Source organism: Erpetoichthys calabaricus, chromosome 6 (genome assembly GCF_900747795.2).
Source record: "Erpetoichthys calabaricus chromosome 6, fErpCal1.3, whole genome shotgun sequence".
Classification (NCBI taxonomy): domain Eukaryota; kingdom Metazoa; phylum Chordata; class Cladistia; order Polypteriformes; family Polypteridae; genus Erpetoichthys; species Erpetoichthys calabaricus.
In genome coordinates, this window is record NC_041399.2 from 198,524,699 (window position 1) to 198,542,712 (window position 18,014).

An 18,014-nucleotide genomic window follows, 5' to 3' on the forward strand; every position below is an offset into this window, starting at 1 on the left:
TTAAGGGAACACTTAATCATCCCAGTCTAACACCAAGTCAGTGAAGCTTCAGGGATATCACTCTGTCCCATTAGGAAGTGTGAAAGAAAAATGAACTGCCTGCAAGCTACTAAGGGTTAATAGCTGACAAAGCTATTAAAAAGATGACATTTCCTTCTTTAGGGTCTATCTGACAAGTCAAAAAATAAAAAAAAAAGAAACAGATGGCCCCTTAGCGTAATAAAATAAAATGCTTAAGTAAATGATAGTTTATTTTTGTTAAATAAGGGGAAGGGGGAGGAAGAAGAAAATATAAAAAGCCAATCGAAAAAACAGAACTTTGCTCTTCTGCCTTGCAATGCATGAATCCACATACTCATCTGTGACTGAATAAAAAGCTGATTGATTTGAACTATCCCTGTCTTCTTCTGAGGTTTCTTCCACAGAAGCACAAGCGATTGTGGATCAACTTCACCTGCTTTGGTGCAAATGAAAGTGACGTCTGGAGAGGCAACGGCAAGGCAACTCTCAAAAAGGGAGTGGTTCTGAAGGTGGTGCCTATAGACAGTTGCTTGCTCCTTGTCCTTCCTGACTGATTCTTCTCTAGTTTTGCAATTTGCTAGTGTCTTTGTCACTGCTGGTACCTGTAGCCGTTTCAGGTTGCACAGGTAGTCCAGCTCCTACAGGATGGCACACTCATACATGATGTCACAAGAAGTCACAAGTCTCAAGAGCATGGAGGAGGAGGAGACGTGCCATTACACGAGAAGAGCTGGACAGGGTGGTAGTAGGGCATCAACTTAGCAGCAGGACCGGTATCTGTTCCTTTGTCTGAGGTGGTACAAGAGGAGCACTGCCAGAGTCCCACAAAATGACCTTCAGTTGGCTATTGGTGTGTATGTTTCTGACCAAACTGTCAGAAGCAGATTCCATGAAGGTGGTATGAGGGCATGATGTCCTCTAGTGGGACCTGTGCTCACAACCCATCACCGTGCATCTTGATTGGCATTCACCAGAGAATACCACAATTGGCAGGTCCACCACTGGCGCCCCATTCTCTTCACAGATGAGAGCAGGTTCACACTGAGCACATGTGACAGACGTGAACGAGTCTGGAGATGCTTTGGTGAATGCTATGTAGCCTGCATCATCATTCAGCATGACCTTTTTGGTGGTGGGTCAGTGATGTTCTGGGGAGGCATATACTTGGAGGGTTAGCACAGACCTACACGTGCTAGGCTACGGTACTCAAACTGCTGTTAGGTACTGGGGTGAAATCTTCAGAGTCATTGTCAGACCTTACACTGGTGCAGTGGGCCCTGGTTTCCTCCTGGTGCAGGAAAATGCCCAGGCCATATGTGGCCACAGCGTGTAGGTAGTTGCTGGATAATGAAGGCATTGATGCCATTGACTGGCCCACATGTCCTGCAGCTATCCCCATGTAATGATCATCCTCCTGGTATCTCCTCCATGCTCTTGAGACTGTGCTGGGAGACATTGCAAACCTTCTTGTGACATCACGTATGAATGTGCCATCCTGTAGGAGCTGGTCTACCTGTGCAACCTGAATTGGCTGCAGGTACCAGTAGTGAGAAGGACACTAGCAAAATGCAAAACTAGGGAAGACTCAGTCAGGGAGGACAAGGAGAGAGCAACAGTCTGTGGCCACCACCTGCAAAACCATTCCCTTTTTGGGGGGTGCCTTGCTGTTGCGTCTCCAGTGCACCTGTTGTCACTTTCATTTGCACCAAAGCAGGTGAAACTGATATCACTGAAGCTTCACTGACATGGTGTTAGCACTGCAGTGATTAAGTGCTCCCTTAATTTTTTGAGCTGTATAATAAAGTAGATACAAGGCACGTGATGTGGGGGAGATTTGTCACTTTCTTCCTCACAGGGTTGCCCGGCTGAGGGGAAACATTCCCATCAGATAATCTGTTTTTTTTTTTATCAGATTTTTTATTGAAATAGATAGCAAACTCTTTAAAGACCATTCTGACAGTAATCACAATAAGGTAAAATGCCATGCTTGGCACCCACTCCCTACCCAACCAACCCAAACCCAGCTATGTTCAAATTGGTAGTGACAACAAAAGAATAAGGGAGCTCATGAGGACCAGCAAGTGAGGGAACAGCACAGCATCAACTCCATTACGAAGAAAAAAAAGCTAAGGATTAGGGTTGCGGCCAGGACCCTGGTGCACCAGCTGTACCGTATCTGTCCATTTATTAGCTGTCCCCCGTGGCTCCGCCCGTGTAGCAGTGAAACAGGACAAACTTTAAAAATCAATAAACAAACAGGTATTGCTAGCTAAGCTGAGGCAAGGTACGCTCCAAAACGTGGCCAGAGGTAGACCGATTCGAATGGAGGCTGGTGCGTGAGTGAGGAGGGCCCTGCCTGGCTCCCTACTTCTGATGTCACACTTCCCCCTCCCCTTGGCCTGCAGCCTCTCTCTCGGATTCGTGCAAATATATCGCTCCTGAAAGCAAACTATGATACTTAGTGTGATGAGAGAAGTCGCAAAATCAACTGGAATGTTCAAGCAAATTCTACAAAAAAACCCAATCTAAATCCGTGAAGTAGTTCTCACGTGAAAAGTGGACAGACATACAGACAGACAGACAGAGAGACAGACGTTGGATTTTATATATATAGAGAAGAGCCCCATTCATCCTCCCCGCCGACAACTCCAAAAGGATCAAATTAAGAAAGGAAGACTTCCAGAAAGCAAGAGAAAAAGAATCAGGAGATTACCAGCGAGAGGCATTAGGAGGTCTGGCAGCGACTGTCCCTAATACAAATAGCCTCTACTGGATAAGAGGAAATGTCTAGAAGTAGGAAAATGTGAGGAAGTAAGGGGTGTTAATAATGAAAACGCAAGTAAGAAAATCAGATACCTCAGACCAAAAACTAAACACAGATGGACAGTCCCAAAATATGTATAAAAGTACCTGGGGTGCAGGGAGCTAAAATGACAATTTGGGTCAGAGGACAATCCCCAAGCATGTCTCTTATGGGGGGAGGTGTGTAACATATAATCGTTCAATTGAGTTTGTTGATGATAAGGATTCCTTCAAACCAATGAGATGTTTTTCAGAATTAAATTCCATGAAATTGAAGGAGTGGGAGAAAAATCTGAGCTGCACTGACTAATTAAAAATGGGTGATATGATGTTTTACAAATCATTACATATAACAGGGTTTCCCTACCTTTTTTTTGTGGTGGCACAGTTTTTGTAACCATAAATATCTCATAAATATCTCCTCCTCCATGCTCTTGAGACTATGCTGGGAGACACAGCAAACCGTATCATACAGTACATGTGCTCGATTGTCCGAAGGGGTGAGACTACCAGAGAAGCTGGTAAAACATCAGCTCTGAGATCAGGGTTCGCACTTAGTGAGCACTTTACTTGCATCTCCCAGCTGCTTTGTCACTTTGCCCGTCCCTCTCTGCCTCATAGGGTACTCATATGCCAACTATCCACCATGTCCTGTGAGACTCTGGCAACCACACATCCAGGCAGATGGACTCTAGCAGCCAGGAGACACTCGAAAGGTGCTCTAAGTGCTCTGCTTGCAACATAGTGATCGTGGGTCTGATTTAATGCCAGCTTCTCCAGGTACCCCTGTCCTCCTCAAACAGGCCTCGACCACCTGCGGAGCTTGTCCTTATCTGGTTCAGATCAAGGTGAGCTACTTTATTATTTCCACAGCGCACCTGATTAAAAAACACTGGCATATAATAGAGACACTGGTTTGCAACCAGTGGACAAAGTAAGTGAGAAATTATACAAAGGATGGGAAACAAGTGTAGAAGAGATTGGAACCCCATAAGCTTTAAAGATGAATCTAAGTTGTAAGTAAAAGGAAGATAAGGGGATAGAAAAGGATGATTTTAGGGACTGGTATATTTAAAGGCCTGACTCATGAAATATCTCACCCAGTAATGAATCCCTTTACAAGATCAGGGTTGGAACGTAATGGGACCACCTCCAATGTGCAGACCAGGGTTGTGGAAATTAGGAGAGTGTGTTTAACAATCTTAAGGTGGCAGTTATACGTCATTGGTTAGTATGTGGCACTAGCCTTGGCGTATCAGCCTCCATTTGTCTAGATTACTCTCAGGAACCAAGGTGGCCTTTAGGTCTAGAACATATCCAGGGACACCCATGTGCTGTTCATATTGAAGCTCTTGAGTACTGAGGAGTGACAAGCAATACATGAATCACTCAAAATCAATGCCTAAGCAGATTGGGTCTGTCTGTGCAAGAGAATCCAAAAATTAACTTGGTGATTTTCACTCAACACCATGATAATATAGTAATTTATATCGTTCCGATGTTTTCAGCTTAGTCTTGCATAGCAACCATCACTGAATACAGGCACAGCACACATGCAGAAATCCGTTTATATAATGCAGGGACATTAAATTGCCAAGCCATACTACAGTTAACATGATGAAACTACAGTAAACCCACAGTAAAACAAAGCATGACAATACAGAGTCCATTAACACTTCAATTAAGATATGGAGGAGAAGAAAACAAGATAAAGCAAATAAACCTCTGGGGTGGGGGGTTCGTGGTTAATTATAAAAGAGAAAGTCTCAGCTGAACACACAAAAACAGCCATTTTTGTTGATGAAGACCAATTGGCAGCATCATTATCACATGGCAGAGAGCGTAGACAGAATATTAACTCTTTCTGTCAGTGAATCATAAGGTTCTCTTTATCTCTGGTGACACAAGCCATGGGCAAGAGCAGCAGCATCAAGTGCAACAGGAGGATACCGAGAGAAAACCATGAAAAGAAGCAACAAAATGTCTAAGCCGCTCACCTAAAAAAAATATACAGTATATTTTACAATTTTTATGACATTGAACTTACCAAGACACACGTGAGTGTTGCATGCCTTGCTCTGTTGAGTAAGTCCTTTGCACTCGGAATATCGGCATGTGCGTCTTCGGATCTGTTCTCCTCCACCACAGGTGACAGTGCATTCTGTCCAAGCTGACCATTCACCCCAAGATTCGGAATCTGTAAAGGAAACAGCTCTGTAGTCAATGAAGCAGCTCTGACAACTTGGATAAATAATACTTTGCAATCAAAAATGGCTGTCTAAACTTGTCCTTAATGTAAAATGTACCATACTTATAATAGACATTACAGGGGTAACATACATATGAAATGTTCTGCATATGGGGTTAAGAGAGCTCTGTGTGTATCCTGAAGGTTCTCTTCCTATATTTAATAAAGAGAGCATTTTGTCCCAAATCAAGACTTTCTGTTCTGAGAGCTTTACAGTCACCCAGGGCGCTCCACGTGTCTCAGTGCTGGGTCCACTCCTATTCATCAGTTATCTTCTCCCCCTTAGTAATATGTTCCATCATCATGGCATTCATTTCCGTTGGTATGCTCAGCTCTAACTATCCACCAAACCTACATAGGCTTTTCCAATTTTTAAATTAAATTAAAATAATTTAATTAATTTTTAATTGGCATGGAGCTGGACAGTTTAACATCTGTGGCAGAGCGACGGGCGCTCAGCAGGCTCCTATCAATTATGGAGAATCCACTGCATCTACTAAAAAGTATCATCTCCAGAGAGAAGAGCAGCTTCAGCGACAGACTGCTGTCACTGTCCTGCTCCACTGACAGATTGAAGAGATCGTTCCTCCCCCAAACTATGCGACTTTTCAATTCCACCCGGGGATGTAAACGTTAACATTTAACATTATACAAAGTCAGGGCCAGATTAAGAGCTTTGGGGGCCCGTAGCACATTTCAAATTTGGGGGCCCTTTTGGTCTGCATCATCTGAAGTTTAGATTCTGAACAGTTCAAACCGGACTAAATAATTATTTTAGTCTCGATTATAATAAGAATCTTATAATATTTATGTGAATTTTATGTGTTGGGCCCCTAAAGTTTTGTTGTGTAAGAAATTTACAGTTTAAAAACATAAAGATAATATTTTTAAAGACCAGTTTTTCAATGCTACACTTTTTCATTAAATATTGGGTCCACCATTTGGGGGCCCCCGAAATTGCGGGGCCCGTAGCATATGCTACATGTGCCTATTGGTTAATCCGGCACTGTACAAAGTTATTGTCTGTTTTTTACCTGCATTATTATCAATCTTTAATTTAATATTGTTTATTGTATCAATATGCTGCGGCTGGAGTATGTGAATTTCCCATTGGGATTAATAAAGTATCTATCTATCTATCTATCTATCTATCTATCTATCTATCTATCTATCTATCTATCTATCTATCTATCTATCTTCACCTCTTGTCTCCAGAACATAAGGACCTGGATGACAATCAATTTCCTTACACTAAACTACAGTAAAACTGAATTATTAATCATAGGCTCTAAATCCGCACTTGATAAGTACAACACTTTCACCCTCTCCTTTGATGACTGTATTGTACCCATTTCCACTCCCATAAAGAGCCTGGTGTAATCCTGGGCAGCACTCTCTCCTTTGCCCTGCATATAAAAAGTATCTCCCAAACTACCTTCTACAGCATTTAGAATATTGCCGGAATTTGTCCTGCAATGATACAACGTCTGCGGTGGGTTGGCACCCTGCCCGGGATTGGTTCCTGCCTTGTGCCCTGTGTTGGCTGGGATTGGCTCCAGCAGACCCCCGTGACCCTGTGTTCGGATTCAGCGGGTTGGAAAATGGATGGATGGATGATACAACGTAGCACTTTTGTGTTAATCAATTCCATAGTTACTATTGTAATGGCATTCTATATGGCATTCTGAATAAAGTCCTTCATAGATTACAACTCATTCAAAACTCTGTTGCCCTTATCACATACAACAAGTAAGCAGACCATATTGTGCCTCATCTTATTTGGCTCCACTGGCTCCCTGTTGCTTACTGGTTCCACTTCAAAATTCTTCTCCTCACATTTAAAGCTTTACACAACGTGGCCCCGCATCTACAGTGCTTCCATAATGTTTGGGACAGAGACACATGTGTCCTTTATGTACCCATTTGCTCCACAGTTTAAAATTACAAATCAAACAATTCAGACATCGTGATTAAAGTGCGCATTGCAGACTTTCATTTAAGGAGATTTGCACACATTTTGGTCTCACCATGTAGAAATCACAACACTTTTTCTACATGGTCTTCTTATTTCAGGGCACCATAATGTTTGGGACACAGCAATGACAAGTCTATTAAATCCGTCATATTTAGGAATCTGTCGAAATATCCCTCACATGCAATTAATGCTTGACGTTTGTGATTCATAGTGGTCACCAAGTGCTGAGGACCTTCTCTGGTGATGCTCTGCTAAGCCTCTAATGCAGCCATCTTCAGCTCCTGCCTGTTTCAGGGGCTTGTCCCCTTAAGTTTTCTCTTCAGCCTGTTCAATTGGATTTAAATCGGGTGACTGGCTTGGCCATTCAAAAATTTTCCATTTTTTAGCTTGGATAAACCTCAGCAGTATGTTTGAATCATTATCTTGTTGTAGGATGATGCACCATCCAGTGAGTTTGAAGGCATTTACTTGAATTTGAGCAGATCAGATGTTTCTTTACACCTCAGAATTCATTGTGTGTCTGCCCTCAGCAGTTCCATCATCAGTGAATAGAAGTGTGCCAGGACCTGTGGCAGCCATACATGCCCAAGCCATAACACTCCAACCACCATGTTTAACAGATAAGGTGGTCTGCTTTGGATCTTGGCCAGTTCCTTCACGTCTCCACACTTTGCTCTTGCCATCACTGTCTTGCAGGTTCATCTTTGTTTCATTTGTTCACACAACCTTTTTCCAAAATCCTCAAGGATCTTTAAGTTCTGTTTTACAAAATGTAATCTGGCCAAACTGTTTTTGTGGCTAACTAGTGGTATGTATCTTGCAGTGTGGCCTCTGTATTTCTGTTCATGAAGTCTTCTTCTGATAGTCGTCTCTGACACGTCCACTTCTGTCTCCTGAATACTGTCTCAGATCTGTCGTATAGGCGTTTGGGGCTTTTTCTTGACCATAGTGAGAATTCTTCTGCCATTGGTAGTGGAGGTCTTCCTTGGCCTACCAGTTCCTTTGTAATTACTGCGATCACCAGTGCATTCTTTCTTCTTAATGATATTCCAGACAGTTGATTTAGTTAATCTTAAGTTTTTACAGATGTATCAAAGGGTTTTATTCTAATTTTTCTGCCTCGTGATGGCTTCTTTGGCTTTCATATTCAGCAATAAAACCCACCTGAGGAATTGCAAACATCTGTGATGCCAATTGTTCCAAACATTATGGTGCCCTGAAATAGAAAGACCATGTACAGAAAGTATTGTCATGTCTACATGGTGTGACCAAAATGTATGCAAATATTCTTAAATTAATGTCTGCAATGTGCACTTTAATTACATCTGAATTGTTTGATTTCTAATATTAAACAGTGGAAGAGAGGAGCAAAATTAAAATACAGGAAAAATGTGTTTTCCCCCCCAAATATTATGGAGGGTACTATAACACAGAGGTGTTAGTCAATGCTTTAGTTACGTCCCACATTGACAACTGTAATGGTATTCTTTCTGTCATCCTGAATAAACTCCTCCACAGATTACAGCTCATTTAAAACTTTGGTGCCAGGATCATCACGCACCCCAAAACAGCGGACCATATTACACCTCACCTAATTCGGTTCCATTGTCTCTCTGTGGCTCATCGCGTCAGTTTCAAAATTCTTCTCCTCACATTTAAAACTTTACATAACGTGGCCCCCAGCTACATTACTGACCTCCTCCACCCTTAGGGGGAGAATGGGGTAAGTTGAGCCACCTCCTGTATCTAGGCAATAGTGCAGATTTGTTGTCATGTGACCATACATTTTGAAAGCACCCTCCATTTTGCTGCCCCTGTGATTGAAAGAAGCTTGTGGTAGTGTGTTAAGTATGCTCTATTCACAAAAACCTGTTTTTGCCTTGACATAGTAAATTTTTTGCATTTCAGTTATTTTGACTGTAACATGAAAGCTAATTTATCCAGGCCTAAAAATTAATACCATACATGTTGATGATTTACTAGCATATTAAACCATGTGAACCATTTAGCTAAAGGTTAGCTTGAATTGCTAAGCTACGGTAACTTTTTCCAAAGTGGTGGCTGTGGGGTAAAGTGAGCCAGATGCCTTGGGGTAAGTTGAACCACTGGCTCAACTTACCCCACCTTGAAGCTCAAGTAATATTATGTTTAAAATGTCAAAAAATATTTTATTGTGGTATTACATAGCTGTTTTCCCCCTAATATTTTTGCCAAGAAAATACAGCAGAAAGACAGACTGGGGTTCAACACCCCTTGAAGAGATGGAGAGAGCAGCCGCTGAAGTCAAGGCAGGAAAATCCATAAGAGCAGCAGCAAAAGAGAGAAAGATTGACAGGTCAACACTACATTCATACAAAAAGAATTCATACAATTCAGATTCATACAAAAGAATGAGGAAAAAGAAGTGAAAATAGAATAGTAGATAGTTAAGGAAAACCACAGTAGGCCTATCAGTAACGTAGCGTGGGTGTCAGCCGCCCGGGGCGGAGGAAAATTCCGCCGCTCCCTTATTTAGGTATGGTTCAAATTTTTACAAGATATTATTATTATTTATTGTGAAATTTTGCCGCCCCCTAAAAGTGCCGCCCGGGGCGGACCGCCCCTGCCGCCCCCACTACGCTACGCCACTGAGGCCTATTCTTTTTTGTAAGTTCGTTACAGTTGTTCTACACTGTTGATAGTGTTCAATTGTTATATCATCATTTTTATTAAAATATTTTGAACAGTACACTTGCATTTGACTTATTCATATATAGTTTAAAGTTTCCTTTAGGATAATTCAAAATGACAATCAGGTTTAAACTGGAAAAAAGTATATTGGTCAGCTTACACACAGGTGGCTCAATTTACCCCCTGGCTTGGCTCAACTTACCCCTAAGCTGGGGCAAGTTGATCCACAAGACCACTTTTTTTCAAGAGGTCACATTTTCTTTTTCATATGTCATGTATGCATTCTTAGCATTTCCACTGACGGGAAACATCCTGAAAAAGATGTAGACATTTTGGTTTTATTTACATGTCACTTTCCCTTGCCTAGAGGACAGCCTAAGTAAAAAATGGCTCAACTTACCCCACTCTCCCCTACACTCCTGTTCATTCCCTGCAGTCCTCATCGGCAGGTTTACTGACTGTCCCAGCTGGGCCTTTTTTGTTGCCACACCCACACTTTACCCTTCCACATCTGAAATCTGGGCTCCATTACAAAATTTAAAATGGCTTTAAAAACCCATTTATTCTGACAGGCCTTTGCACTGTGAGCTAACTGTTCTTTATGATTTCTGCTACTTACTGTTGTCCATTTTTGCTCCGTCAATTCTGATTTCACTAGTATTGTTTATTTATAGTTTGCTTATTAATTATTTTAATCTTTACTGTTTAATTACCATGGATTTTATTAAGGGTCTGTTTTACTCCGTGAGGAGACCTTGAGTGTCATGAAAGGCACCGTAAATAAAATTTATTATTATTATCATTTCCTTGGCAATATTTGGACTTAGAAAAATATATAAAAATACAGTTGATCTATAAACGGTGTTGCTGATGATGATACATTTTATTAATCCCAGAGGGGAAATTGTCTTTTTGCATGACATTTGGTGTCACAGAGCAGGGTCAGCCATTGTACAGCACCCCTAGAGCAATTTTCAGGTTAAGGGCCTTGTTCAATCCTTCTAGCAGTAACTGGATTGGAACCTGCAACCTTCCAGGAAAGCCAGAAGTCACAGCATTGAACATTTCCTACTCCAAGACTTCTATGAAAATAGAGATACTTTATCAAAAAACACAACCTCAATATAAAAGAAATAAGATATCCCCAGTAGCACACATACCTTCACAAGGGAACGCATTGCAGCTATGCTGTTGCTCTGCATCTCCTAAACAACCTCTCCCACCTCCTTGTGGCGCAGGGTTGCTACAATCACGATATCGGAACTTAGTGCCACTGCCACAGGTTAAAGTGCAAGGTGACCATTTGGACCACGGGCTCCAGCTGCCATCCAAGCGACATCTAGGATCTGACTGGCAGTAAAGGTGGCCTTCTTCACAAGTGCTGTAGGACAAGGATGGCATTGAGATCCTGTGACTGTGCATGTCATGTAGGATGAAGAATGGCTTTGAGTGTGAAATGAACATTACCAGTTTTGACAGGCAGTGTAGATGGTCTCCCCAGGTTCACTGTACATCCAGACTCTTGACTCCGGCCAGACCCAAGTTCCATTCCTCACACCAGAGCCATCTGAGATAAAAAGAAATAAAGTCCAGTTTGGATTAGACTTGTTAAACTTGAAAGCTAACTCAGAAGGTCTAAAAGGTGATCATTTGGGTTGCTTTGAAGTCCAATTCTGACTTGAGTTTATAATAATAATAATAATACATTTTATTTATTCATAAGCGCCTTTCTAAACATTTAAGGACACCAAACAATAGATAAAACACACATTATAAACAAAACTAAAATACAAAAGTTAAAATCAGACAGAGCCATTATAGTCAAAGAGTTAAGTTTAGATTTGAAAAGTGAGAATGATTCAATATTTCTAAGCTCAGATGGTAGTGAGTTCCAGAGTATGGTGGTAAGATGGACAAAGGGGACAGTCAAGTGGATGGAGGAAGAGGATCTAAAGGTACGGGAGGGAATGGCAACATGGAGGAGGTCAGACAGATATGGAGGGGCAAGGTTGTGGAGAACCTTAAAAATTAACAGAAGAATTTTGAATTGAATGCGGAACTTAAATGGAAGCCAATGAAGCTGCTGCAAAACGGGAGTGATATGGTGAATAGAAGGGGTTCTAGTAATGATGCGGACAGCTGAATTCTGGACCAGTTGAAGCTTATAAAGAGATTTGCGAGAAAGACCAAAGAAAAGGGAATTGCAATAATCAAGACGAGAAGTGACAAGGCTATGAACAAGGATAGCAGTGGTGTGGGGAGTGAGGGAGGGGCGAATACGATTAATGTTACGCAAGTGGAAATATGCAGACCGGAAGATGTTATTGATGTGGGACTGAAAGGATAAAGTACTGTCAAAGATGACACCTGTGGGGAAGGGGAGAGATAGAGAGAGAGAGGTTAGGAACACGCACTGATACAGCGCATTGCCTCACCCACCACATGACAAACCAACTCAGGATCCAGATTAGGACCCGAGTGCAGCCATGCAACGGGTGACACCTCAGCACCACACTAGTTCAGATGGAGAGGAACAGTGGGAGGTTTTTTATGGTGGCTGGAGTGCCAATTCTGCCACCAACCCCAAAGTTTTTCCCTGCAGGTTGGAGGGCCTACATGCTGGATGCAGATTTACGTCATACCCAGGACGGAGCAATTGCAGGTTAATGGCCTTGGGGAGACAGAGGAATTATCAATAACAAAGGAAAATGATCAGTTTTGGATAATGTTGATTTGTACCAATGAGGAGAACCTCAGTTTTGTCATCATTTAATTTAAGAAAATTTGAAGAAAACCAGGATTTGATTTCTGCTATGCAATCAATAAGTGAGGAGGGTGGACAGGAAACAGTAGGTTTGCTAGTGAGATAGAGCTGGGTGTCATCAGCATAACAGTGGAAGCTAATGTCATATTTGCGAAAGATACTGCCGAGGGAAAGGAGGTGAATAATAAAGAGGAGGGCACACCTGAAGTAACAGCAGTGGGTTGGGATGTTAAAGTTTTAAGCTGAACAAACTGAGTGCGGCCTGAGAGGTAGGATCTGAACCAATCTAGTGGAGTGTGGGTTACCAATTGAAGATAATCTATTGAGAAGAGTAGTGTGACAGATAGTATCAAAGGCTGCACTCAGATCAAGGAGGATGAGAATAGGAATTAAACCAGAATCAGCTGCCATAAGGAGGTTGTTAGTAATTTTGAGAAGTACCGTTTCTGTTCTGTGGAGGGGGCGAAAACCAGACTGGAACTGTTCATACCGATTATTTTGAGATAAATGACAATGAAGTTGAATAGCCACTATTTCTTCAAGAATTTTGGAAATAAAGGGTAGATTAGAAATAGATAGATAGATAGATAGATAGATAGATAGATAGATAGATAGATAGATAGATAGATAGATAGATAGATAGATAGATAGATAGATAGATAGATAGATAGATACTTTATTAATCCCAGGGGGAAATTCACATATTCCAGCAGCAAAAAATATTAAATTAAAGAGTAATAAAAAATGCAGGTAAAAAAACAGACAATAACTTGAATAATGTTCAATGTTTACCCCCTCTGGTGGAATTGAAGAGTCGCATAGTTTGGGGGAGGATGACGAAAATTACTGAAATTAGTCGGATCGGCACCAGGTTTCTACGTTTATGTTTTCCTCCTGTGACTAATGTCATATAAACAGCCATGTTTCTCGTATCTAAAGCCTTAAGCCTGTTTTCAGTTGTTCTTATTGCAATATGTCTGATCTCATATTACTTGGTGTCTACAGGTGGGAGTCAGAGATTTATGAATGTCTCTTATTTAAAAGTATTTTTAGAGGATAGTATTCATATTTCATGCAGTAAGTATAGCATACACATTTAAAACACTGAGCACCATAATAGAGTTATGACTGCTAACTTACACTATATGGCCAAAAGTTTGTGGATACCTGACCATCACACCTACAAGTATATGAGCTTGTAGGACCTCCAACTCCAAAACCATGGGCATTAATATGGAGTTGGAACCCCACTTTTTGTGGCTATAACAGCTTCTACTCTTCTCATAAGGCATCTCACAAGATTTTGGATTGTGTCTACAGAAATTTGTGTCCATTCAGCCAAAAGAACATTTGTGAGGTCAGGTACTGATGTTGGATGAGAAAACCTGGCTCACATTTGGTATTCCAATTAATTTCAATGGTGTTCAACAGGCTTGAGGTCACAGTTCTGTGCAGGCCACTCGAATTCCTCCACACCAAACTCGTCACACAATGTCTTTATGGACCTGGCTTTGCTGTGACATAACATGGCTTTCCCCAAACTGTTCCAATAAAGTTGGATGCACACAATTGTCTAAAATGTCTTTGTATGCTGTAGCATTAACAGTAACCTTCACTGGAATGAAAGGGCCTGGCCCAAACCTTGAAAAACAGCCCCAGACCATTATCCCACCTCCACTAAACGTTAGAGTAGACACTGATGTGAGTTGGCTTCTTTAATAACGGACTCAGGGGTATATCTAGTGCCGCAACATTGTACTCTGGAAGCACTTCTGGGTCAGGATGAACCCTCAAGAAGAAAGCAAGTCTTCACTGGCAGCACCCAGGGACACCAACAGGGCTGTTCTCCTGAACTACAGCAACCCTACGGGGGATGCTCTGTTCTTGGTAGTTAGTTTCCCTTAGTCCACCATTATTTCTTCTCCCTTACTGAGAGAAGAAATAGGAGCCATCCTGGTGGGGTGTGCCTCCATCCACGCTGTTCTTCTATAGAGGTCCTCCAGAAGGAAGGACATCCCAATCGGTATGCCAGTTCATCCGTTATGTCTTTCACTATATAATATATATTAGAACAGTTACAAAAAATAATTTTTACCTGTTAAATTTAGTTATATATTTTAGATTGTAAGTCTATACAGTAGGTTTATAGGCTCATTATTGCCATGTGTTGTAATGACCATAAGTAAATTATTACATATCACGTACATATTTGTGTGTTTAAATGTTATATATTTATACAACCTTAAAAGGTACATGTTAGTGTTATCTCCATGCATTCAAGCTCAACTTGTCATTTTAGAAAAAAAATGCCAGACAAAGTAAGGGCAGCAGCCTTTATCTTACCTGTTGTGATGTTCTGGTATTTACAACGACACTGCGACAAATCCACACAAATGCCATCTTGAAGAACTTGCTGACCAGGGCAACCGCAAGAGGGCTGGCAGACCGTGCTGTCCTCACAAACTGTATCACTCTGGAGGTCATCACAAGTCCTTGGACATGGTTTACCACAGGGGAAGCCAACCTGACCTCCTCCACATTCTGCAAACACACATATAGAGAGCACCGTCATGGAGAAATTTTCATCTCGTACCATCACCTTTTGCAGAGTTCAGCTAATACAGGACAGTGGACGGATTTGGAAAAGTAGTGCTAATGTTTGTGATGCTCCATCTGTTGGAATGAAAACTACAGTGCATTTTATTACTACATACAATACAAAATACATTCCAATACGGTCATGGCCGAAATTATGCGCCCCCCCTGGAATTTTCCCAGAAAATGCACCATTTCTCCCAGAAAATTGTTGTAATTACAAATGTTTTGATATCCATCCATCCATCCATCCATTTTCCAACCCGCTGAATCCGAACACAGGGTCACGGGGGTCTGCTGGAGCCAATCCCAGCCAACACAGGGCACAAGGCAGGGAACCAATCCTGGGCAGGGTGCCAACCCACCGCAGATGTTTTGATATACACATGTTTATTGCCTTTATGTGCATTGGAACAACATGAAAAAACAGAAAAAAGCCAAATCTGACATCATTTCACACAGAACTCCAAAACCGGGCCGGACAAAATTATTGGCACCCTTTCAAAATTGTGGGTAAATAATTATATTTCAAGCATATGATGCTCGTTTGAATTCACCTGTGGCAAGAAACAGGTGCTGGCAATACAGCAATCACACCTGAAGCCAGTTAAAATGGAGAAAAGTTGACTCAACCTTTCTGTTGTGTGTCTGAGTGTGCCACACTAAGCACGGAGAACAGAAAGAAGAGCAGAGAATTGTCTGAGGACTTGAGAACAAAAATTGTGGAAAAATATCAACAATCTCAAGGCTACAAGTCCATCTCCAGAGATCTTCATGTTCCTTTGTCCACTGTGCGCAACATAATCAAGAAGTTCACAACACATGGCACTGTAGCTAATCTCCCTGGACGTGGATGGAAGAGAAAAATTGATAAAAGACTGCAACGAAGGATAGTCCGAATGGTGGATAACCAACCCCAATCAACTTCAAAACATATTCAAGCTGTTCTGCAGACTCAGGGTGCAACAGTGTCAGCTCGAACTATCCGTCGACATCTGAACAAAATGAAACGCTATGGCAGGAGAGCCAGGAGGACCCCACTGCTGACACAGAAACATAAAAAAGCCAGACTGGAGTTTGCCAAAATGTACTTGAGGAAGCCAAAATCCTTCTGGGCGAACGTCTTGTGGACAGATGAGACCAAGGTAGAGCTTTTTGGTAAAGCTCATCATTCTACTGTTTACAGAAAATGGAATGAGGCCTACGAAGAAAAGAACACAGTACCTACAGTCAAACATGGTGGAGGTTCTAAGATGTTTTGGGGATGTTTTGCTGCCTCTGGCACTGGATGCCTTGACTGTGTGCAAGGCATCATGAAATCTGAAGACTACCAAAAGATATTGGGGCGCAATGTAGGGCCCAGTGTCAGAAAGCTGGGTTCTGCGTCAGAGGTCATGGGTGTTCCAGCAGGACAATGACCCCAAACATACCTCTAAAAGCACCCAGAAATGGTTGAAGACAAAGCGCTGGAGAGTTCTGAAGTGGCCAGCAATGAGTCCGGATCTAAATCCGATTGAACACTTATGGAGAGATCTCAAAATTGCTATTGGGAGAAGGCGCCCTTCAAATCTGAGAGACCTTGAGCAGTTTGCAAAAGAAGAGTGGTCAGAAATTCCAGTTGAGAGGTGTAACAAGCTTGTTGATGGTTATAGGAAGCGCTTGAGTTCATTTATAGTGTGCAACCAAATATTAAGTTGAGGGTGCCAATAATTTTGTCCAGCCCGGTTTTTGAGTTTTGTGTGAAATGATGTCAGATTTGGCTTTTTTTCTCTGTTGTTTTGTGTTGTTCCAATGCACATAAAGGAAATAAACGTGGATACCAAAACATTTATAATTGCAACAATTTTCTGTGAGAAATGGTGCATTTTCTGGGAAAATTCCAGGGGTGCCAATAATTTTGGCAATGACTGTAGATGGTGCACTGAATTAACATTAATCAAACATGAATTAAACATTAAACATTCATGCTAAATATGTCAAATAGAGTGTAACTGTCAGTTGGACAGAATTCAGCTTATTAGATTTCAGCCCGTCTTAGACAAGGTAGCATATCTAGTTAGTCTATGAAGCACAGGTCTTTAAGTAGAAGTATGGTTGATTATTATTATAAAAGTAAATTGATAGAATCAAAAACAGAAGGTGTCAATCTACAGATGTATTCAAAATAAATTATATAAAAGTCAAAGTTAATGTAGTGTTAAAAATATATCTTGACGTTACACATAAGCTTGTGGATCAAAGGTCTACAGACAACAGGTTGGAAAGTGAGGCATGCTGGGTCAGATTCATACTGCAGAAAATACAAGACATAATATGAAGGAGGGACCAAAATATATGAATCTATTTTTAACTTTTTAATTGTCTTCTCCTGCATCATTTTTGGTCTAAGTTCCTACTTTTGGTGGTTTGAATATGTGTAGATGGTGTGGAAGACGGCTGGGGACCCTACCCAGCCGGGACGCCTGGAAGGTCCACGAGAGGGACAATACTGCCCTGGTCTGCATGGGGGCCACCGAAAAAGAGCTGGGATGCTCATCCCTGTTGGGGTCCGTGGCCACCGCATGGTGGCGCCCGGATGATTATGGAACCCTGGATGGCAGCACTTCCAACACACATGGAAGTGCTGCTGGAAGGAATTCCAGGGACACCCGGAGTGCTTCCAAGTGCTCATGCGGCACTTCCACCATACCAGGAAGTGCCGCCAGAAGATCGTCACAGAGCACCTGGAGCACATCCAGGTTGTTATAAAAGAGGTCGCCTCCTCCCAGTAGACGAGCCAGAGTATGAGAGGAGGAAGACGGAGCTTGTGGGGAGAGGAGTAGAGGTGGCAGAAGGATTCGAGGATAGAGAAAGAAAGAAGGAACTGAGTTTGGCTAATAGAGGATTGTGTGATGTTGTACAGAGAGAGAACAGCAATAAACTTGTGTTTTGGACATTTG

The 18,014-nt window shown here is 41.8% G+C and overlaps 1 protein-coding gene across 1 annotated transcript in view; it reads right to left on the reverse strand.

Moving 5' to 3' along the window:
* Positions 1–18,014, reverse strand: part of sspo (SCO-spondin) — a 417,885-nt gene that overhangs the window by 141,987 nt on the left and 257,884 nt on the right. Inside the window, exons 74-77 of the mRNA XM_051928802.1 lie at positions 14,824–15,021; positions 11,184–11,283; positions 10,877–11,097; positions 4,871–5,020 (exon numbers count right to left, since the gene is read on the reverse strand). Of these exons, the coding sequence (XP_051784762.1) occupies positions 4,871–5,020; positions 10,877–11,097; positions 11,184–11,283; positions 14,824–15,021 (669 nt within the window). The remainder of the gene's footprint in view (positions 1–4,870; positions 5,021–10,876; positions 11,098–11,183; positions 11,284–14,823; positions 15,022–18,014) is intronic.